Source organism: Emericellopsis atlantica, assembly GCF_019669845.1.
Source record: "Emericellopsis atlantica unplaced genomic scaffold F5Z01scaffold_8, whole genome shotgun sequence".
NCBI classification, from domain to species: Eukaryota; Fungi; Ascomycota; class Sordariomycetes; order Hypocreales; family Bionectriaceae; genus Emericellopsis; species Emericellopsis atlantica.
The window spans coordinates 148,313-170,436 of NW_025764710.1; the positions used below are offsets into that span (position 1 = coordinate 148,313).

Consider the following 22,124-nt stretch of genomic DNA (forward strand, 5'->3'; position numbering starts at 1 on the left):
CACCCCCCCTAACGCAGCACGGACTCGGCCGATACCGTGCCTGTACCGTACACATGTCAAAGCTTCCAGAACATTGTTCTTGGGCGAACAATCTAGCCACACCGAGGACGGGCCCGAGACAGTGACCGAAATGAATGCCAGAGTGAATACGGGTGGTAAGGAAGAAACTCGAATCACGTACCCCTTGTCACGTTACGTTGTCGCGATGCGGACAAAATTGACCCTCTGCTCCTTTCCGCCGGGTAATGCCAACAAACCTGCTGTGCCCAGGTAATTAGGTACTGTACGGTATCACACCGTCTGACAGGGACAATCACACGGAGCGAGGGACTCGAGCTAAGGAGGGCGGCTTTCGGAACGGGTGACCCCCCTGCCTGCCACCCCCAGGCTTCCCCCCCTCTTGAGCCCTGAAGATGAGCTTGATCGCTCGCGTCGGCAGGCTGGCCGGTAAGGCTTGACAGACGCAGCAGCGAGAGAAAAAAACCCTTGTTGTATCGCGCTTGTTGGCGCGTTGGTCTGAGCCGGCAGTTGTCCAGATAAGCGCACGCAAGATGGGACAGTACTCTCGCACACGTACACGTTACCAAGCTCGCCCCCAGGCTCTCTCTCTCTTCCACAGCAGAAGAAGGACAACAAAACGGCTGGCGAGGAAAATTTTCCATCGGCCGATTCTCTTGCCTACCGGACCGACGCTTAACGCCGTCCCTTGACGCAGGTGGCATCAGCCTACAGCTTCATTTACCAGATTCCTGGGTCACCACCGTGTTTTTCCGCAAGTCGCCTCGCTCGCTCGCCTGCCTGCCTTCCACCTCCAGTCGTCAGTGCTCTCAGCACTCACGGCACGGCGTATGCTCGCCCGCGCACGCTACGGAGCTCGCTAAGCTAAACTGCTGTCCCGCAAAACAAGATCCCACAGTGCCCGTCAGGATCAGGGATGTCTTTCACTAATCACTAGCCTCTTCGGCCAAGCTGCCCGGCGCCTGTCAGAACTCTGAACCCCCCCAGGGCTCACACGCTAGGGGAGGAAGAAGCCCGCCCCGACACCCCTGTTGGCCCGCTCCAATTGGCGTGTAAAAGACGTCAATAGGCAATCTTGACGCCTTGGGCCGATCAATCATGGAGTCCTCACAGTCACAGGTATGGCGCTCAGTGTGAAGCGGCTGACGAGCAGTACGGAAAAGCGCCGCAAATGCTTCTCTCACGCCTCCCTCGGGCATTTCCAGCTTGGGCGAGTGGATCTTAATCAACACCTGACGTTAGCTCCCAGGGCGCCATCATGCCGCCTCAGATCAACCATCCATCAACCGTCACTGACATGCTTATAAGTATCTAGCTCGGTGGGACGTGACGTAAAGCATGGCGGCCAAGGACTGACATCGTGACTTTCCTCGCCTGAGTCGAATCATGATCTCAAGTGGCCCGGGGCTAGCAAATCCTTGGATCACCAGATGGCTTGCGTGAAACTCTCATGCAGCCACGGAATGGCTTTCAATGCCGAAACAAGCATTGAGATGACGGTGTCTAATGAATGACACTCAGTGCTTTCAAGAGCTTGTCTCTCAGAGGTGAGCAGGGCGCAATGCGCGACGCTACTCGAAAACAAGGTGCACAGGCAATTCAGTAAAGCATACCAGGGAACGATCTCGTGAATTCTTCATTGGGCATATATGTCGTCTATGCATGTATGATGAATAAAGGAATGGTTAGAGTGTATTTAAAATGGGAAAGATGGCATGAACATGTCCTCTGCGCCCGCCGCTCATGTCGATCGTCGAGCAGGACCTCTCTTACTGGATTTGCCCGGGAAGTCAGCACGTTCGCCATGCTGAAGAGAGACTGCCGCCTGCCCTATATTCTGCACATGGCAGCTCGTCATCCCCGGGCTCAAGCCAGAGGCCCCGGGCCAAGATCCAGTCGCTGCCTGGGCATCACGCTCCTGGATCTGACGAAATGTCTCCTCTGGATCTGTAGCTTGGCGCAACCCCGGCAGAGAGACTTCTTCTCGAAGCATCTCCGCCGAGTTGTCCCCAGGCTTGCCCTGGCGTGCGCGCGCGCTGAGCTTGCGTCGCCTGCGGGCCTTGACGGAAGATTTGGCAGGATGGTCAATGTAGAGGCCTTCTTCGAGCTTGAGGCCGTTGACCAGTTTGGCCTCAATGTCGCTGGCACTGAGCTGCATGTTACGAGATCCGCCTCGTTCGAGGAATTTCTCCAGAATCATGCTGTAGCGGTTTCGCTCCACCTCCAAGTATGCTTCCACAAGAAGATGGATCTGCAAAGAGTTATTAGCACATGTCCCCCATTACGCCGCAGGTGGGCTAGCTTACGTCGCGTTCTTGCCACTGAAAATACCGTGCGCGAGCGCGTTTGTACTTCATCTGGAGTTGCTCCTTGGGGCAGTCCTTTTGAAACGCCCTGTGGTATTCTCTCTGGATAGAGTCCCACATGTCCTGTCCTTTGGAATTCCGATAACGCCAACGCAGGTCCATGATCAGCCTCTCCTCCTCAGGTGTGTCTGGGTTCAACAGCGGCTGGCGCTCCTCTCCATGACAGTCTAGGTGGTCTGCAGCGGAGGCTGTTTCTACCCCAAAAGTACGTGAGCCGCTGCTGCCCTTGCGGGCAGGGCGTTTCCGAACCCTGGAGGGCTGCGCTCCTCGTTTTGAGGGCGTGTCTCTGGATGGAGCTTTCGGTGCTGCTCCGTTGTCTGGCAGCACCATCACGTCTTCGCCACGTTGCCGAGGCTGTCGAGACTGGGTCGCTTGCGGCTGGCCTAGCAGAGGCAGAGATACCAGAGGGCGTGAGCCCTCAGGATAACCAAGGGGATAGAGATTTGGCTCGTGCCTCACTACAGGGTGATGGTAGTAGTAAGATGATGGAGTGTCGGAAGCGGAGTGGCCCCCGGAAACGCCATAGCTGCCGAAATGCTGAAACGCTGGAGGACTTGGCGGGCCCCGGCGCTCCTCCATGTCATACGGACGGCTCATGACTTCGGGTGGGAGAACACCTTGGTTTGGCATTGGGGAGCTCGTCTGGCTGTTGTAGTCTATGGCATTGTGATAGTACAATTCTTGGGGCGGGAGTGGTGTCGTGCCCCCTTGGGTATGAGGGGTGCCGGGCTGTTGATAGGAACTTCCGTAGTGCGGATCGTGGTGTAACTGATTTGGATGCATGGGAGGAGAGGCCATGGACGATGAAGTAGGCGTCAGTAGGTTGGAAGCAGCCGTAGGTGGCTTGGTGAATGTAACCTGTGCCTCTGTGTTAGTTTGGCAACCAGAGATGATTTCGAGATGAACTGACAGGAGGATAGCTGGAGTGGTACTCGCTAGGGAAAGCAGCGTTGGTCGGGCCAACTCCAGTCGTGCGAGGGGCTTCGCTCAAAGAGGCACTACTCATCAAACCATGCGATAGTGGCGAGTATGTCCTCTGAGCGTATTGTAGTTCTCCCATAGTCTCCTTGGATTCCGAGTCGGGAGGAACGCTGGTGCTTTGGTGCCTTGTAGTGTTATCTGACGTGTGCTGGAGCAGCCTCTGTGACTTGGCTGCTGTGTCGGCTGGCTGTGTTGTGTTGTGCTGTGCTCGTAACACGATAACGTGGACCTCGAGCCCGTCTTTGTATATGTATCGAATGATGCACCAAGGCAGATAGAGAGGAAAGTAGAATGGCAGAAATCAGCCCACGCTTGGCCGCGACCCGGTGTGAAGTACTAGGCCGTCGTGGGGACAGCCAGATAGTGAAGATGAGAAGATATCCTCTGGGGACGACGAGTGGGCCAGGGCTCTTTGTATAAATCGAAAAACGACATAGACGTGAGGTAGGTAGGTGCAGATCGCCGGCTCCTTGCCCGCGAAGCGAACCTGGACGAGGGACCAGGGTCTCTGGGGGGGTGAGGAGGTACCACTACATTGCCGGGTGGGAACTAAGGATAGTGGTCTCCGCATCAAACGTCCATGCCCAAGACGTGCCTCGCCAAGCATGGAATGCATCAGTAGGTCAGGGATGATGGTTGAATGGGACCTTGGGGTCGCTGCTGAGTGGGACGCAAGACCTGCGATCAAAAGCAAGCAGTTTGTAGTGGCCTGGCACTGCTCGTTCAGATTGCCGGCGGCGAGATCTCAGAGCAACACTTGTTGGCGAGCCGTTCCCTCGTCGTCAATTGTCTTTGAGCACGTTCGACGTGAACAAATGGATACGTACCCTGACCCGAAAGCTTGTCGAGCCACAGTACAGTTCCAAGTCTGGAAAGCCAGACATTTTAGGAGTTGCGGCCGCCGGGGGCCGGGGGCGTGTCTTCATCAAAGGGCTAGCTGGGAGGGGGGGTGAGAGGAGCTCTCCATGGCAATGCCCCAGGCTGCGATGCAGTCACAAGAGAGCCTGGCCTCAAGAAAGGTCGCTCCAAAAGGCTGTGTCAGGTCGATGCGGAGCCCTCAGCGTCGGTACAAAGGGTTTTGCGTGGGTGTCGACTATTACAGGTAAACGTCTGCGCACGACGCCCGCCAGCACTCCCTGATCCCCAGTTCTAAGCGATGTGAATGCCAAAGGCCAAAGAAACGCGGCATGGCAGACCCGCACCAGGCTCATTGTCTTTAATTCATGGTATCATGGGAAAGGGTGTAGCGAAGGGATACCGTCCCGAGCGGAAGTATCCCGACATTCGATTCGTAAACCAAGCCCGTAGACTCGCAGAGGTCAAGGTCAGACTGAAGCGGCAGTCACGCTGGTGTCTGTAGAATGATACTGCCGAGCGCTCAAGGCGCGCCCGAGGAGCACCATTGGCTTGTCAACCGCCGTCGTTGGCAATATGCCGTGATGTTCCTGTGAACTGCCGTCGTTGAAGACAGATAGGCGCGGCAGCATGCGAGCCCGAACCAACAGCGACGCAGTGAGGAGTATTATTATACCTGCCAATGAATGATCATGAGATAGAGAAGATCTGCTAGGGACGTGGCTAATGGGGGCTGACGGGCTTAGATTCCGCCGATTTTGCTCATAGTGGTTGCAGGCCAGCAGCTGGAGCGGGCTAAGCTGGGGGCCGAAAGCCTCCCGAGAGAAACCCTAGTCTGTTCAATGCAGGGGCATTTATGACAACTTGACAAGTGACTTTGGCGGTGCGTTCGCGGGGGCGACGAGGTCCGTCGTAACAGTATGTGACTGGGAGAGATTGTGAAGCGAGATGATGGTTTGGACTTTGGAGATTGCCCGCTGGAATTGAGCAGGGATTGACGCACCGTGCCGAGCATGTCATACACTGTGTACATCATGGCGGCAGCCTGGACACTCGGAACAGTAGGAGCAGGAGCGGCAGCAGCACCTTCCGGCGCATCCAAATCCACCGGAAGAGGAATTGGTGAATCGTGGATGGACTGGACCTTCCGGCTACGATAGACCTGGGCCTGCCTTGATACCTTAACATTGACGACTGGACTCCAGTCGTGCCACCGGACTACATCATCTTCAACCCCCCCTTCTCTCGTTCCGCAGCATCAACCTGTCATTGATGGGAGTTTCCAGCGCGCAAAGTGCCATTAGGGTCCATGGTTGCGACAGTCGCTATGTGACATTGGTATGCATGTGCGCCGCTTCTTGGTACCAGCAGGCCGCGTCGACCTTTGCATCGCGGGACTGACTGCAAGGTGCTTTCAGCCTTTCAGCGGCACCATGGAGATCAGGGTCGCAGATACGGCATCGCATGGACTATCCGCGCAGATCTGGCCGCACAGAAGGGCGCATTACGTTGGTGTCTTCCCAATAATTAGAGCTCGACGAGGACTGACAAGAGACTGAACCAACTCGATCAAGGACGACGGATGATGTGCGGCAGTGGCTGCTTGCAATGCCAAATGGACCGCTCATCAGGGCCTAATATTCGATCCACATGATAGCCGCTGCGCGGAACCGGGGCTCCGTTCCCCGTTGACAGCTTGCACATCCTTCTACGATTATTCGTCAGGTGTTTCGACTTTATTCTTTTGGGCGCCGCAGCCAGGCTTTGCGAGTCTGTTACGGAACTGCACGCACTTTGCTTTGTTGCAACGTCGTCTCGCTGCATGGACTTGGCCCTTGGGCTCCAGAACGCAATATTGGCTGAACCGCAGAGCCGGGATTCCAGCCTTTCCCACCCATGAAGCCTGCCTGGGCCCTGAGTCCAACACGAGACCTCGTGCGAACACACAGTAAGTAGGTAGTACTGGCTGTGGTGGTGTCCACAAGCTTGGCGGGCCAAGGTGCCCTGAGTCTCTGACACGGACGGGTGCTAAAAGGGACTGGATGCTTAGCATGTGCGGCTTCGATACCTGGCGCATCGAATATTGCGCCGACAAATGCACGCCGTTGACACTGTAACCGTGTCATCGACCTGAACCAGTGAGTCTATCGGCTGGCGATCATGGACGTTCCTGTCATGAGCACACGCTGCAGCCACGAACAAAATGCACCGTGCGTCGCAAAGCCAAAGTAGGCACGGATTTTTGGAGCAACGGTCCTTGCAAGACTCGAGAGGCGACGGCTGCTGCAAGGCAACCCCTCTCGCACAGTGCATGGGCCTGATGGTCAGCCGTGGGAGCCTTGACGTGAGCCTGGGGATCCCGCCGCTCAAGGGGCCCACGATGGTTCCGCGCATGGCTCACATTGCGTCTCGCAGCTCGCTACCCACTGTACCTACTATTAGGCTACGCAAGTACAAGCATGCCCGTTGATTAACTAACACACATGCTACGTGTACGTACTGTACGTTTGTGCGGGGCGCGACAGAGGACAAAGGGACATTGCAGGAAGGCAATCACCTGTCTACGCTCCTCCGCGCCGACAGCGACGGAGGGAGATCCAGAGGCCAGAGCAGAGCTCGAGCGTCTTCACCTCGGCCCCGTACTTCAGCCCCCACGAGTCTCCACGAGGACCCTAGACTGGCCACTCAGGAGCTCGGCTGGTCGCTCTACCGCTCTTGGCGTTCCCGAGTATTCGGATACGCTAATGCAGCAGGGTGCGGCCTGCGATTGACGCGCTATCAGCACGCCTCCCGGCCGTCCCACCAATGACAGCTGCCTCGGCAATGCAGAGCTAGGCTCTTCTGGGAAGTGCCCCAAATGGCGCGCGCTTGTCGACGACTTCAATAGGTTACCGACAGAGCCTTTCCCTGCCTCGCATCGCCAGCACATCGCGCTCCTCCACACATCACAGCACCGTCGCTTGCTTGCTCACGCACGTACGCACGCATGTCGCCTGCTCTGAAAAAGATCGGATCTGAGGTGCGGCAGCCCTTTTTATTCAGCCGTAAGACGCCGAACCACGGATTGCCCCGATATGCCGACCAATGTGCGTTGACGCATGGTGTTGGTGTTGGTGTTCATGACGCTGCTTCCGCCCAGTGTCGCTACTGCTGGTCGTCGCGTTGGAGCCCGCACCTTTAGACACAGCTCGGCAGAGAGCGTGGCTTGTTGCTATCCACGCGGGCTTGGGGGTCGTTCCACCATTGTCCGCACAACACACATTCAAGTACAGCCCTACGGGATGTCAAGCATTGATCTCTGTGGTTCAAGGTGCATGTATGTTTGTGGGTGAGGGCGTTACGGGCTACTCTCGGATATCCATAGAGCCTTGGGGCCAGAGATGCGACCATGACCCTCCAGTGGCCTGCCAACATCTCGACGATTGGCCCTATGGACGTCCATTCCACACAACGAGGGCCGGGCCGCATCTTCATCGAGTCTGCCTGATATTCTGGTGACTCTCTTCCCAACAAGTCGCTCACAATTAAGCGCCGAGGCCGCATATCGCCTCGCATTAGGCTCGCCCGCGGCTGTGAAAGTTGCCATTAGACGCGGATCGCGAAGCCACGCATAGTCGATTAGGAACGATGTCACCCTGCTAACATGGATCAATCGGCTTCACACTGTCATCGCTAAGCGACCTCATACAATAGTCGGCACCAGGATACCGCAGGCCAGAGTCTGCGTATGGGGGTCTTGTCGCGACTCGGACCTTACCACATGAGGCTAATCGAAACCTGTGTGTGTCTGTGTGTCTCCCAACCTGGAGTCAAGCTCTGCGTAGCCAGCGTCCGAGCACCGACAATATCGGCGTTATGACACTGCGGTACCGATGGCGAGGAAGGCCTGCCATGGCAAAAACGCATGATGAATACGCAAGTCCCCGCAGCTCGTAGCTTCCGGACAATTCGACACACGGGACTCTTGTCCTGGCTAGACTAGGTTCTTGTGTGACTCCCGTGGGCCGATCCCTGGTAAGAACATCCACTGTGGCAGCGTGTCAAACCAGGCCGATGCCATGGGGTTTCCCAGTTGACTACAGGCCCCGTCACTCTTGGGCCAGGCACACTACTAATAAGCGCACCCAAGGCCTAATACAAGGCGGCGTGCGAGTCAAGCAGTGCGCATTAGAGGCCAAGGCTCTCGTCCAGGCATATCATCAACTCTAATTGTTGAAGTGCTCTGTGAACCTCTCCTTCAGAAGCACCGCTGGTGCCCAAGACATACCTCTAGTAGTGGTCGAGACTGTTCCCACCTTGTGAGATGTTCTTAGCTCTGCTGGACCATTAACCCCAGCCGAGTCTTTCAATGTGTCTGCTGTCGTCCGTCTCGCCCCACCCTTTCCAACAAAGCACCATGTCGACATTGCACTGAGGCCAGCTCGAGCAACGCGAGGCACGATAATCACCTGAAACTGGGCACTTCAGGCCCTGTATCTCGACCACAGTGGCAGTCACACCACCCAAGACTAGAGTGATGCTGGGCTGATCTGTACGGCCTGTTCAACCTGCCCCTTTTCCATGACTCGTCTGGCGGGTGGCATGTGCCTACGCAAGAAGAGCTGTCTGTCCATTCCAAGTTGTCAAAGAGTGCCGCTTTCTTACAGCACGTCTTGCTGAACCTCCCAGATGGGTCAGTGAGGTAGTTTTGACCGCTGAGATTCGCTGATATTCTGGGGGACAAGTGTAAAATGCCAATGAGGCCCCTGTTGAGCCGTTCCTCGCCACCGCCAAATTCCCAAGCCTGTGGTACTACCTACAAAACGTGACCCCACCCCATCCTATGGCCACGACGGATCCAATACGGGCACTTTTGAGGTTTGTGCTCACCGTCATTACTTCCACTCTCGCCTTCCAAGCGCCCTTGCCTGTGCGTTGGTCCGCTTGACAAGTCTCGGTGCATAGCGTCCGCGCACCAACCGGGGGCAGCTATGAATCCATTGGAGCGGGCTGAGCGTACCGATACTTCGAGGCCAAGATTTCATGGTCGAGACAAAAGGGGGTGGGACTATTGCCAGGCTACAGGACACTGTAACTACGTAGCCTGACCTCCTGAGGTACCACGGGAGGGAGGGGCCAGCCTTTTTTTCCACAGTCTGCAAGCCCTTGTCCATCCACACCTGACGAGAGAAATGCTTTTCGTCACGGTATAGATCGGAGATAAAAAGGCAATATCGTGAAAAGTGCGGGCGTCGTTCCACGCAGAGGCTGGGTGGCGGGCCGGCCTCCAAGCAGGCCAGGCGTTCTCCTCTCCGGCAGAGAAACACACTCCAAGGCTCTTCGTTCACTATGAATGTTGCTGAAAGTCTCATGCCTACGTCTGGGAGCTCTTGCTTGGCAATCTAGGCAGTTGAGTATACTGCAGTCTGTCCCATGAGGAGTCCAGGCGGGAAATTCTAGCCAGTGTGTCCCGCTGTGATTCCCCCTGGTACCGGACACAGAGCACATGTAGGCGTGCCCTGCCTTGTCTTCATCACAAAGGCAAGAGAAATGAGGTGTAACAATAATGCGTCATCCTAGTGTCTTTGAATTTCGACGCCACGCGTTGTGTACTCGCCAGACTGCCCCCCCTACGCAAGCTGACTGCTCTGCAACGCTTCTTTGCTGTATACAGAGAGCCATGTCCACGAACCTCGCTCCATCGGAAAACGTCCCAAAGCACAAGTACCGCGCCAAAGATTGAATCACCTCTTTACCGAGACCAACGACCCCTTTCAGAGTCCGCTCACGGTCCGATCCGCTGCCACAGCCGCCTCCACGGCGTCGCCTTGCACCAACACCAGTGTTGGTCGCATCACCACCAGGACGATACCGTTGCGTCGGATGTTGTAGACTCTATTGCAGACAACCTCTCTGGCGTGTGCGAGATAAAGCCGGTCGAGCGCTCACCTGACCTGACACGGGGGCATGTGCGCTCCTGCACGCACGCGCCAGGGCCGTGCGCTACATGAAGAGTTGGTCACAAAGAGGAAGAATGGTACATATGAAGACACCACTACTCTCTCCATCACAGGCCCGTCCATCGAAGCCAGTGCCATTGGGAGGTGGAAAGGCCCCCAACATGCGAGGCACTCCTCCATGGTGCTCTCGGACCCCAATCATACCGTGATGGTGGTGTGCCATCAGATGTGAGGTGTGCCACACGTTGGAAGGTTACTATTTCAAGTTCGTCAGCAAACGGAGTTGTTTCTAGGTCTTCAAGATAGATTATGGAAATGACATTTCTCAATATATTCGCTATTCTCGAAAAGAGCAATCCTCCCCCGCCCTGCATGTCATGTAATGTATTATGGTGGGATATCCCAATCTCATAGCCGCGTAAACATAACAGTGTGACCCTAGCCACAGGTATCACAAATAGACATTAGACATCAAAAGCAAATCTGCTACATACTTCAGTCGAGGCTTTTCAAGTGCCCTCCATCGGGGGCACGTAAGAGTAGTTGAAATCCAGCAATCCATCCAACATCCAATTTTGCGGATCGAAAAAGTCGTAGTTCGTCTCGCCGTAGCTCAAACCGCCCAGCATACTATTCGGGGCGGACGACGTGGCGGAGAGCGCAGTGGCATTCGGTGTCAAGCCGCCATTGTTGTTGTTGTTGTTGTTGTTGTTGTTGTTAGTGTTGTTGCCATTGGCATGGAGCATGCCTGACGTCAAGGCTTGCGCAGGCATAAGCGTGCTGTCGAGATGAGTCGATGACTCGGAAGATTCGTTTGCCGATTCCAGATTCGTTTGCTTGATAGCTACTTTTGATCAGCTGGCAGTTGCGAGGCAAGAAAAAGCTGGGGACTTACATTCTAGGGTGCCGCGACCTTGGGCCTGATACTCTTCCCTCCAACGCCACACGGAGTCAAAGACCAGACTCATACTGTGACGACAGCGTACCTTGAGCTGCAGGCTGTCATCTACATGCACCGGTGAGTCGTCCTGGGGATGCAGCGTAGGGTTGCTGTGCTCCAACCTGGCGCCGTTCCACATCTGGACCATCAGTTCCGCCAGACGCCATTGGAGATCGTTGTGCACGACGCTGGTCCGGCGTATGGCTGCTACCGTCGCATGGAACAGGTTTCGACCTCGCTGGAAATCAACAGTCTTGGCAAAGAATGACCGTATCAGTTTCAGCACCGTGAAGCCTGCCGCTACCAGCATCTGCTGGATGTAGTTGGTTGCGTACTGCAGCAAGTTGCCCCCTTGCTTCGCCCCGGGGCTTTTGGCTTGGCTCGACTCGAGAACCTCATCGAGGAAGGCAGTCGCTGTGCGCCACAGTCCCATCAGATCATCCATATAGCCTGGCGTTGTGCTAGAGTCGAAGAACCCCGCCAGCCTCATGTGGAGCGCAGCCGCTTTGAGGTGCAGGTTGACAACTGTTCCTAGTCTTTGTGACAGTATCAGCGCCTGGAGCTCCGCATAATCCCGGCGATATATCCTCATCAGCATAGCGCGATGCTCGTCACCAGCGACGCCACGCGGGTCACTTGCATTGCTGTACATCTCTTTTGACACTTTGTCGCAGAAGCGCTCAATCTGGAGCCGCGCTTCCAGCTCCGGGCTCAACTTGAGAACATTGTCATCTCCTGCTCTCAGGGCCAGTGTCCAGTCATATAGAGAGGAGGCAGGCTGGCCATACCCGGTCCCAACGTTTTGGGCCACAATGTTGCACACCGCCCAGGTTGTCACGCGATCACTCAGTTGTTCCTTGTTAAGTTCCACTGAGACCCGCGAGAAGTCCTGTATGTGATTGGGCCGATGAAGTCCTATTCCAGTTGCTGTCTTCATCATAACGCCGGTCAGAATATGGGTCGGGTCGGATGCGGTCGTGCTCGTGGGCAGAGGCCATGCGCAGAGCAGGCACATTGCCTTGACCACAAAGTAGCTGCTGGGCACTTCGCCGATCGTCGTCCATAGATAGCGCGTCAAGGGCGCGGAGAGATGGTTGAGCAAGTCCGGTGCGTTCGGCGGGCTGTATCGGCGAGCGGCAACGGCAACAATGGTCCAGAACAAGAGGGCGTGCTGCTGATAGTATTGATCCGGTGGTTGTTGCGAGTTCAGGAAAGGCAAGAAGGGGTGGTAGAATGCGAAAAATTCGTTGAAAAGGTGCGCGGTATCCTCCTCTGTGAGCCGAATGCCGTCGAGTTCGTAAGCATACTGTGGTGCATTGTAGGCCCCGCCCCTCTTCAAGTGCAATAGGGACGAGACGGCCTCATCCGAGCCCATGAGGGATGGGTTCCGTGTGTGCGCATACGGCGTATTCTGAGTCGCGGGTGACACGAGGGTGTCGTCGTCGTCGCCGGCAGCGTCAAGCGCAAAGCCTTGTTGCTTGGCCTTTGCCACATTTCGGCGCAACCGTTCAATCTCCTTCTCCATCTCGGCATGCTTCGAACGCTTGCCCACGCGCTTGAAATTGGATTCGATCTTGCAGTCCAGCTTCAGGCGCCTGCACCTGGAGCAGCTTTGAAAAGGGTCTTGGATCACGTCGCATCGCAACTAGAGCAGCGTGCCCATGTCAGCGACCTGAGAAACGCGATAATGCTGGAAGCTTGGTCTGCCATTCTCACCTTCTGCTGGCGGCACTCGTTGCACGCTCGCTTGACGCCTGGCTGGCGTTTCTTATCGTCGCCATGCTCGTCGTCCACAAAGCTGCCGGGGCTGCTTTCCAGGCCGCCAACACCGGTGCTCCTCTTGCGCTTGGCTCCGCCGCCCTGCCTTGAGCTCATGGGGCTTGTCGGGCTCATGGAGACCGCACCGGGGGCGGTCATGATGGAAGGGCCGTCCATGCAGCAACTGGTGTCTCGTTTCGTGTCCCGAGTGCGACAAGCAGCCGATTGCGGGGCTCGACTGCCCAGACCGCGATGGATTTGGGGTAATTGACGTGGGAAGGTGGCTCGCAATCGATGCGACTAGGTCGGGCCCGTCGTGGCACCTGATGCCGGGCAAAACAAAGTCAATTGAGAATGCGATCCGGTATCGCTGTTGATGGGTTCCTAGAAACGGACATGGAAAGAATGAAGAACTGCTGATTTTTTGCGGCAGACGGATGGGGGGAGACTGGAGACTGGAGACAGCGGGAACCGTCGTTCGTCTTTGTCACCTGTGCAGCCTTGACCAATCAGCGGCTTGGCTTACCTTGGCCAGGCCGCGTGAGCCGTTTTGGGCAGGAGCGAACGATTGTCAAGTAAAAAAGGCAGTGACTTTTTGAAGAAGAATTCTGGTGTCTCGAGTACTACTAGTTCAAGTGAACAGAATGAATTGGCCAATCGTAACTTATAAGAGCAAGCCAATACGAAGGCAAATAAATCACTTTATCCAAGAGCAGCTTCCTGGCTGACTCACCTCGACACTGTGACTCTACCTCACTTTGTGTGTCCAAGTCTGCCAATCCTTAGTGTTTTGTTCGTCCTCTCACGATAGCCCACTGTGACTGACCCCTCCACCAACAAGTACGTGAGCACTCCAAAATCAATGGGACAGCCTCCAGTCCCCGCGTTCCGACGTCGGACTGGTTCTTCACAGGGTCCTTGTCCTTTTGTTGTTGATGTACCTTGCGATGAGCAATCGCCTGGCGCATTAATCACAGTTTACGCGCGTCAAAATTCGCAGCAGATCATTACAACCTCAACATCGCTCAGACTACCTACGCGCCATTGCAGCTCCGTCGCAATACACACATACAGCGCGATTGCCATGGCGGACACAACGACACAAAGGGCGCCAGTCAAACGCGCCCTAAAACCTGCCCCCAAGCCAGTCTCGTACACCCACCAGCCTCGGCTGAGATCTGAGGTCCACTTTGTTCTCGCTGGAGTATCCTCCGAGTCGAGTAAGTCTCCTAGGGGCAGCAAATAAAGATCCCGTTTGTAGTCGCTTCAATGTATATGGAGGCTGATTCCTTCCCAGATGCGACCCATGTTAAGACGGCTGCTATTCCACAGCCTTTTCTCGAACCCCACCTGCTCACGTCCGAGTTGCCTCAATGAGCACAAGTGGTCCAGAGATGGGGACAAGCCTTCCCCGCCAAGTTGAAATGCGAACAGTCTCTGGCCTCTGCTAAACAAAAGCCGAAGGCCCAAAGGGCCAAAATTACCTTCGGATGAGTGGAGGTCTTGACCCCGGGCAATGTTCAGTCCCGAATGCGGGGTCGGGAGGATGTATGACACGCGAGAGTGTCAAAGATTAATGCGGATCACTCGGTCCAAGATGATGAGCCCGTTCCGGGGGGAGCAAGCAGATTCTTAGGTCAAACAGGTGGTTGGGAGAACTAGTTGCCTGAGGAGCAGCGTTCGTAAATATGTCTATCAAAACTGCCAACGGAGCAGGGCCAGCAGGCACTTCGGGGAGCAGGGGGTTGTATCTAGACGGAGAGCGCTATTGGGAGTATTGGCGAGCTCGTGGGTATATGGATCCAGATTTTGAACCAGGGTCCTTGATATAAAGTAGGGAACGCCACTTCCATCGGACCCTTCTCCTGTATCAAGTACTGCTCCAACTCTCACTCAAGTACAGCAGCATCCACGAATCATGGCGAATATGAATGCGAATGACGTTACACCCTTTTGTATCAACGGCAAAGAACACATACCAGACAAGACGTTCGATGTATTCTCGCCAACGACCGGCGAACTTGCTGGTCGAGCGGGCAGTGCGGCACATCAAGATGTCGAACAGGCTGTCAACGCGGCGGCAGCTGCTTTTCCCAAATGGAAGAAGACAGGGCCGACTCAGCGACGGGATCTCTTCTTGAAAGCCGGAGATGTTATGGAAAAGCGTAGAGAAGAGCTGATCCAGTGTTCTGTCGACGAGATTGGCGGGACTTTTGACTGGGGCGCTTTCAACGTTGACACTGCGATCAACATGCTCAGAGATGTCGCCGGTCGGGTCACGTCGATTGAAGGGAGCATTCCCATGACCCAGGACCCCGAAAGAAGCTGCATGGTTGTGCGTGAGGCTTACGGGGTGGTTCTGTCCATTGCTCCATGGTGAGTGGTTGCCCTGGCACAATAACGTCGTCTTTCGACTGACTTGCAACCAGGAATGCCGCGTACATCCTTGGTCTGCGCTCCGTGGTGTACCCGATCGCTGCAGGCAATACTGTCGTGTTCAAGACCTCAGAGTTCTCGCCGCGCACTCACTGGATGATCGCGTCCATCCTACAGGAAGCCGGGTTCCCAGACGGGGTTCTCAACACAATCTGCTGTGAGCCCTCTTCTGCCCCCAAGATCACCTCGGCCTTGATATCAAATCCGCACGTCCGGAAGATCAACTTTACTGGCAGCACCAATGTCGGGCGGATCATCGGGCGACTGGCGGGCGAGAACCTCAAGCCCGTGGTGCTCGAGCTCGGCGGAAAAGCACCAGCGATTGTATGGGAGGACGCCAATCTGGAAACAGCGGCTTTACAGTGTGCTTTGGGATCCTTTTTGAATTCCGGCCAAATCTGCATGAGCACGTAAAGGATCCTGGTCCACAAGAACGTCAGCAAACAGTTCCAGGAGAAGCTGAAGGCGTCCATTGACCAAGTCTTTTCCGCAGACGGGCCCTCGCCAGTGCTCATCAACGATGCCGCGGTCAAAAAGAACAAGGCGTTGCTGAACGACGCAACATCAAAGGGTGCCATCGTCCTCTTTGGTGACCCATCTGCCGACGAAGGTCGCTCAAACTTGATGAGGCCGGTTGTCCTCGGCAACATTACCCCTGCCATGGACATCTACAAGACCGAATCGTTTGGTCCTACCGTGTCCATTATCGAGATCGACACAGAAGAACAAGCAGTCGACATTGCAAACGATACCGAGTACGGGCTGACATCTGCTGTCTTCACTGAGGACCTGAGACGCGGGCTGCGCTTTGCTCGACAGATCGAGTCGGGCGCTGTCCATATCAACTCCATGACGGTACATGACGAGCCCTTCATCGTAAGTTGTACACCTCGCGCCTGCTAGTGACATTTGCTGACACGATGGATAGCCCCATGGAGGCACGAAAATGAGTGGCCATGGGCGGTTCAACTCGACTGCCGGCATCTTGGAATGGACCTGGACCAAGAACATCTTCTTTTAGAGGTCGTGAGCGACATTCCGCGGTCTGTGGATGAAGCTGTGCCGGGCTTATAGTTTTAGATAGTGCGAACAGAAGGCGTAACAAACGTGTAGCATTCGAAGAATTGAGTATCTTGCTAAGTTGTCGAAAGACGCCTGCTGCATGAAGGCTTTAACTAGCAAGCGATGGTGAAATGATTGTACTTCGCAGGAGATGATGCAGGGTAAGCAGACCACACACGGCGGTTTCAAATTTGATGATGTAATCATGTCCTATCGATAAGCAATCCAGTTGTCAACTTTGCTGTCGCGCGACTCCCATCAACTGCAGCCGACTATCAAACATCGCAACCCCTGCGCCAACTCCAGTCCTTCATCTCAACCTTACATACCGCCATCATGTCTTTCCTAGGAATGGGTCGCCCTCAGCCTACGTCTGAGCAGAAGATCGAAGCCGTCGAGGCGGAGATGCTCGCCATGGCCTCCAGCTACAACAGGTTCGTTGTCCCATCAAGCTCTCCTTACCATCCCCCAAAAATTTCGCGATTTGCTGACCGTAATGGATAGCCTCCAGAAGAACTGCCAGGCAAAGTGCATCCCCAACGACTTCCGCGAGGCCGAGCTCAACAAGGGCGAGTCCGTGTGCCTCGACCGCTGCGTCTCCAAGTTCCTTGACACCACCCAGAAGGTCAGCGAGATCATGCAACAGCAGGGCCAACAGCAGGGGATGCAGCAGGGCGGCAGCGGCGGTCTTTTCTAGAGGAGCGCGGCGCGACGGCTGTGACCTGGATTGCTACCAGCAAACTTTGTGCGATAGAAGCAGGCTGTACGATTGCGGAGGAGATTACGAAAGATGGTTTGGGTATAGAGGGGGATGCATTGTAGGAATACCTGATTATAGCGATGGAACCTTCAAGGTTCCTCCATGATGATTTAATTAGGCAAGTTGAACGAGTAGTTTTTTATTATGTCCCGCGCTATGCATTTATTTCAAGCTGGCTCCAAACGCCTCGCCTGTGTGATGTCAGACACAAAATTTCAAGTTGTACCTCTTGTGATGTGAGGACCACTGCCTACGCCAGTGAGGCTCCTGAAAAACCAATGCACCCATGATTCCGTCTCCAGCTGCGTTTTCAGAACCGCAGCGCGCTTCTCCAGGTCTTCGACCTGACGCTCAAACGTTTGCACGCCATCTTCCACATCAACAGCCTTGGAGACAAGCGCATTGATCTCGTAGTCAAGTCGGGCAACGAGGACGTCAATCTCCTTGACGCTTTCCGTGAGACTGGCGCGCTCTTCAGCCAAGAGCTCATTTGAGCTGTAGCGAACTCGCTGACAGGCCTCATTGAGTTGTTGGTAGTGGCTTTGCAGGCCATCCTTGTCGCGTGCATATCGCTCGTCTAGGAGAGCAAGAGTCTTGAGCTTCTCTTCCACCCATGGATTGACATTGACCTTGATCTCTTCAATGTTCTGGTTGAGATGGCGAGCGAGCTCAGCAAGAGCCTCCACCTCAATCAGTTCTTGGGCGTTCTCGTCGAGGTTGACAACCTCTTCCCACATGAGGATTGCTTCTTCCGCCTCGCTGAACGACACACGTCTTGCCCAGCGGGCCTCGTTCAACTCGTGCTTGAAATTGAGTTGGGCGACCTCTAAGCTGTGGCGGCGAGATAGGCCAATACTGAGGTAGGGTGACTCGTTCCGTCGCTCAGCGTCAAGCAGGGGCCCTTCCAGATCCCCTTCGCCGACGAGGGACTCAGCTGTCGGCGGTGCTGCCGGTAGAATATCATTTCGTACTTCCGATCCAATCCTATTGAGAAGGTCACTCTCCAGCGCCAGTTTCGGTGGCCGCTTGGCAATGTTGGAGCCGCTCGTGGCCGACGAGTGGTCGCGGGTCTCGTTCGCTAGGTCGCCTACCGAGGACGGCTGCTCACGTCTGTAACCGTCCAGGTAATCGCCGGGCTTCTTTTGCCAGGTGAAAGCCCTGCCGGGAGCCGAAAATCCCGGCGTGCCTGGCACTGCAGTTTGGCTCCCTGCGTTGGGAAAAGATGTGTTCTGCGCACTGCGAAGCTCCCTCAGATCCTCACGGTCTGAGATTGATGTTCGCGCGGCATGTCCACGCTTGCTGCCGCCCACGGCAGTCTTGATGCGGCCCAAACCGGATCGAGCATCACTCATCTTCCCCGCGACGCTTTTCAGGACGTTTCTTCTCAGGGCGTCCTTCTCCGCCGGGTTATCTGTGTTGCCAAGCGCAGAGCCATACTGTATTTCGGATTGCACGCTGAGCAAACCGTTCTGCCGCCGGACGTCTAAATCCTCATCGCCCTGTATGGTCTGTGTGCGTGCGAGGGATTCATCTTTGATCACGTCCCTGCCGAAGCTGGGGTTCACACCCTCCGAATCTCTCTCGGGGTGATCCACGGCCGTTCTTCGCGGCTTCCCGTACCATAGCCATTTGGCACGCTCACCATAGGCAAAGCTGATGAACCGCTCGAGATCCAAGGTCTCAATATCTGCCATGCCACCCTTGTCTTTGCCAGACACCATTCCCATGACGATTTCGCCGCGATTGCCGCCAATCTCTTTCATGCGCGACTTGACAGCCTTTTGCACGCCCCAGCCCTCCCCAGCTGCGGCCTTGGCAGTGCAATTGTGAAGCTTGACGAGCGTCTGGCGATCAAGTCGTCGTGTCTTTTCAATCTTGAACGACTTTTGAAAGTGCCCAATGCCTCGCTTCAGACATTCAATGTCGAAGGCATCCTTTGCTACTGGACACCCATACCAGTACAGTCGATTTCTTGCGCCCATCAGCATCCCGAGAAGAGCAGCAACCGTCGTAGGACCCAGGACGCCATCGTTTGGCTCGAAATTGTAATGCTCCGCCCCAACCTCTGTCCACCAGTTTCCAATGGCCCTCTCGGTCACGTCGCAGAGCAAGCCATCAATGTACTCCGGTTCTAGTTTCTCGAACACGTACAGAGCCACCTGGCAAAGCTTGACAAGCTCTGTGACCGCCGTGGCCAAGGGGATCTTGTCGCTGACCTTGTACAGTGACAGGAACTTGGTTCGCGTGCCCTCCGCAGGTTCGCTGAGTGTCAACCCGGACCGACCCGAGCAGCCCATGCGCTTCAAGTTTTCGTTGACAATGAACTCAAGCCGGTGCTTTCTGATATCGCCATCCGGAACAGGGATGACTGTGAGAGCCGAGGGGAAGCTGCTCAGGTTTGTGACCATGACCTCCCCAAGCTGCGTGCCCTTGGGGCGGGCAAGGTATTGTCGCGTTGCTTTGAAGTAGACGCGTAGTTTAGTAGACCACAGAGCCTCATCAACAGGCACCGACAGTACCCCAACTACCACCGAATGCTCCTCATCGCCGGTATAAGTGACAATGACCAGTGTGGGCGACTGCCGTGAGCAGGCCCACTGTTCGACGAGATAGAGTTCGTAGCCACGCAGTATTCCCCGACGTTCGACAACGGCGACACACGACTCATCTTCAAGGTATCTGAGAAACTGTCAGAGGCGACGCGTTTGGGCTGCTTTCTCCGGTACCTACCTGAATGCGACAGGGTCTGGAAACACAATGTTCCTCCTGGGTATTGACGGCGCCGAAGAAGACTCAACCCTCGACACTGGATTCGAAGCAGAATTCGCGGTTGACGATCCATTTTGCGGGCTCGAACGCGCTGTCTGCTGCGTCGAAATGGTCCTGGGCGCCGTCAGGAGATCCTCCGACGTCTCGCGATGATACGTGTAGGGTCTCGCTCCATCTGGAGGAGTTGCGAAGAAGAAGCTCATGCTCGCCTGCCGTCCAGGCTGGTGTTATGGAAGCAGCAATGCATTCTCGAGTCGAGAGGAGCTGTCGCATTAAACCATAGGAGCTCGAAGGCGGTGATTTACGAGTAATACTTGAAGTTGAGTTGGTTTCGGCATGTGAGAGGGCGCGAGCTTGCGTAAGTACCTTCGGTGGCACCTTCCGCGAGTCCCCACCGCCCAAACCGGGGACGGTGATGCAAGCGCTTATCGATAAGACTTCAATGCTCAACGCCAACCGCCGTGCCTGCTACCTTCATGTTGGCAATACATATTCGCCATCTTGTCCTTACTCTGCATCACTCCTCCATCTGGCAGATGCGCCTTTAGTTCCTTATTCCTACCAGTCTGCCACCTGCTCGAACCCACCCACGATCCCATCGGTGGCAGCCGTGGGTTGCCCGGCAGACCTTGCCGCCACGATGTCTTCCAACGAACACCCCTCGCCCTTTGGGCCGTTGCAGGGGGAGCTGGCCAAGATGATGAAGTCGAACCTGAACGGGGCCATCAAAGATGTGGACAAGATTATAGAGCTTTTGGAGAACACCAAAGCACAAATATCGCAAGGTATGTCGCCGATCATGCAGCTCGAGGATGGCGACTAATCAATCAACCCACCCGTTTAGATGCAGACACACATAGGATGTCGTTGGCGATGACCACACTACAAAACCCAGTAAAACAGGGACTCGACGCGATCACGGACGATTTGAAGAATGTGACAAAGGCACAGAAGGGGTTCGGCAAGGCCCTCGATCGGGCGATGCCACTACGCGAGCTACCCGTAGAGATCGACACCATGGAGGCCCATACCGGCTACGTGAACAGAGCTGTCGTGATGCACCTGATCCGCGAGGGGCAGTTTCCCACGGCGGAGACACTATTCCGGGAGGCCGACTTTGGACCTAACGAGAATCAAAAGTACATGCGCCAGCAGGTCGCCGACGCCGAGGAAGACCAGGACATGGACGCCGAGGACGAGAACATGACCGACAGGGACGAGGTCGACGAGAGCCTGACGGAGAAATTCAGGGAGATGTACTCCATCTTGGACGAGCTCAAGGATAATAGGAATATGGAGCCTGCGATTGAGTGGTGTGCCGCGCACAGCGACCTCCTGGAGAGCAAAGGCAGCTCGTTGGAGTTCGACCTCACCAAGCTGCAATTCATTTGGCTGTTCAATGGGACGATGGGCAAGGGCCTACAGGACGACTTGTCTCGCCAGACCAGAGCTGTTGCTTATGCACATCAGCACTTTGGCAAGTTCCAGAGGCGCCACCAGAAGGAGATCAACCAGCTCTGCGCCGCCATGGTCTACGGGCCCAACATCGCATCGAGTCCGTACGGCCATATCTTTACTATTAACACTACATATGAGCAGGTCGCCGAGTCATTCACCAAGGACTTTTGCTCGCTCTTGGGGCTGTCCGCTGAGTCACCCCTCTACATTGCCGTCACGGCTGGGTCGCTAGCCCTGCCCCGGCTCATCAAATACACCCACTACATGCGTGAGAAGAAGACGGAGTGGACGACGGAGCAGGAACTCGCTTTTGAAACCCCGTTGCCTTCATCCATGATCTACCATCCCATCTTCGTCTGTCCAGTCAGCAAGGAGCAGACGACAGACAAGAACCCGCCAGTCCGACTAGCCTGCGGACACGTGCTCAGCAAGGAAAGTCTCGATCAACTGACGAGATCGGGCAAGTACAAGTGTCCGTACTGTCCCGCTGAGGGAACGACAGCAGATACTATCCGTGTTCATTTCTAAGCAGCGGGAATTCCATTGGTACGGCAGGCGTTGGTATTGTTTGGGAGGCGCAGCGGGCGAGGGTCTGAATTGGTCGCCTGACAACATGGGGCCGGCATGATTGCATGTTACCAGCTTGCTGGCCGAGGGCACGGAGTTTGGGCTATCACATCATTGTACACAGGGGTTCACGGCAGGGCAGTATAGCGTATTGTGACTGGCGTGTTTTGACCAAGGCGTCCATGGCGAAGCGTGACATGTCAATAATCTGACCC

General features: G+C 55.5%; 7 protein-coding genes across 7 annotated transcripts; 4 read left to right on the forward strand and 3 right to left on the reverse strand.

Moving 5' to 3' along the window:
- Nucleotides 1-1,488: 1,488 nt before the first annotated feature.
- F5Z01DRAFT_523122 (uncharacterized protein) lies at nucleotides 1,489-3,707 on the reverse strand. Its single transcript, XM_046260422.1, has 3 exons — nucleotides 3,295-3,707; nucleotides 2,325-3,242; nucleotides 1,489-2,269 (listed from the first exon to the last, which is right to left on the reverse strand). Exons 1-3 carry the CDS (start codon nucleotides 3,442-3,444, stop codon nucleotides 1,760-1,762), a joined length of 1,578 nt encoding a protein of 525 aa, XP_046119825.1. The 5' UTR covers nucleotides 3,445-3,707; the 3' UTR covers nucleotides 1,489-1,759.
- A 6,703-nt stretch (nucleotides 3,708-10,410) lies between these two features.
- On the reverse strand, nucleotides 10,411-13,164 carry F5Z01DRAFT_523718 (uncharacterized protein). Its single transcript, XM_046260424.1, has 4 exons — nucleotides 12,816-13,164; nucleotides 11,055-12,744; nucleotides 10,654-11,003; nucleotides 10,411-10,415 (listed from the first exon to the last, which is right to left on the reverse strand). Exons 1-3 carry the CDS (start codon nucleotides 13,032-13,034, stop codon nucleotides 10,669-10,671), a joined length of 2,244 nt encoding a protein of 747 aa, XP_046119826.1. The 5' UTR covers nucleotides 13,035-13,164; the 3' UTR covers nucleotides 10,411-10,415; nucleotides 10,654-10,668.
- Nucleotides 13,165-13,588: 424 nt separating this feature from the next.
- Nucleotides 13,589-14,505, forward strand: F5Z01DRAFT_523726 (uncharacterized protein). Its single transcript, XM_046260425.1, has 2 exons — nucleotides 13,589-14,077; nucleotides 14,155-14,505. Exons 1-2 carry the CDS (start codon nucleotides 13,720-13,722, stop codon nucleotides 14,232-14,234), a joined length of 438 nt encoding a protein of 145 aa, XP_046119827.1. The 5' UTR covers nucleotides 13,589-13,719; the 3' UTR covers nucleotides 14,235-14,505.
- On the forward strand, nucleotides 14,388-16,476 carry F5Z01DRAFT_742347 (Aldehyde/histidinol dehydrogenase; the record flags this gene model as incomplete). Its single annotated transcript, XM_046266872.1, has 5 exons — nucleotides 14,388-14,405; nucleotides 14,695-15,233; nucleotides 15,287-15,703; nucleotides 15,734-16,169; nucleotides 16,222-16,476. 5 exons carry the CDS (start codon nucleotides 14,388-14,390, stop codon nucleotides 16,312-16,314), a joined length of 1,503 nt encoding a protein of 500 aa, XP_046119828.1. The 3' UTR covers nucleotides 16,315-16,476.
- An 89-nt stretch (nucleotides 16,477-16,565) lies between these two features.
- Nucleotides 16,566-17,252, forward strand: F5Z01DRAFT_650502 (Tim10/DDP family zinc finger-domain-containing protein). The gene is made up of 2 exons (XM_046263170.1): nucleotides 16,566-16,789; nucleotides 16,860-17,252. The coding sequence occupies exons 1-2, from the start codon at nucleotides 16,692-16,694 to the stop codon at nucleotides 17,050-17,052; spliced, it is 291 nt and encodes a 96-aa protein (XP_046119829.1). The 5' UTR covers nucleotides 16,566-16,691; the 3' UTR covers nucleotides 17,053-17,252.
- Nucleotides 17,253-20,236, reverse strand: F5Z01DRAFT_650504 (uncharacterized protein). The gene is made up of 2 exons (XM_046263171.1): nucleotides 19,846-20,236; nucleotides 17,253-19,794 (listed from the first exon to the last, which is right to left on the reverse strand). The coding sequence occupies exons 1-2, from the start codon at nucleotides 20,085-20,087 to the stop codon at nucleotides 17,331-17,333; spliced, it is 2,706 nt and encodes a 901-aa protein (XP_046119830.1). The 5' UTR covers nucleotides 20,088-20,236; the 3' UTR covers nucleotides 17,253-17,330.
- Nucleotides 20,237-20,524: 288 nt separating this feature from the next.
- On the forward strand, nucleotides 20,525-21,870 carry F5Z01DRAFT_672551 (CTLH/CRA C-terminal to lish motif domain-containing protein; the record flags this gene model as incomplete). The annotated part of the gene is made up of 2 exons (XM_046264828.1): nucleotides 20,525-20,669; nucleotides 20,735-21,870. The coding sequence occupies 2 exons, from the start codon at nucleotides 20,525-20,527 to the stop codon at nucleotides 21,868-21,870; spliced, it is 1,281 nt and encodes a 426-aa protein (XP_046119831.1).
- Between the last annotated feature and the right edge of the window lie 254 nt (nucleotides 21,871-22,124).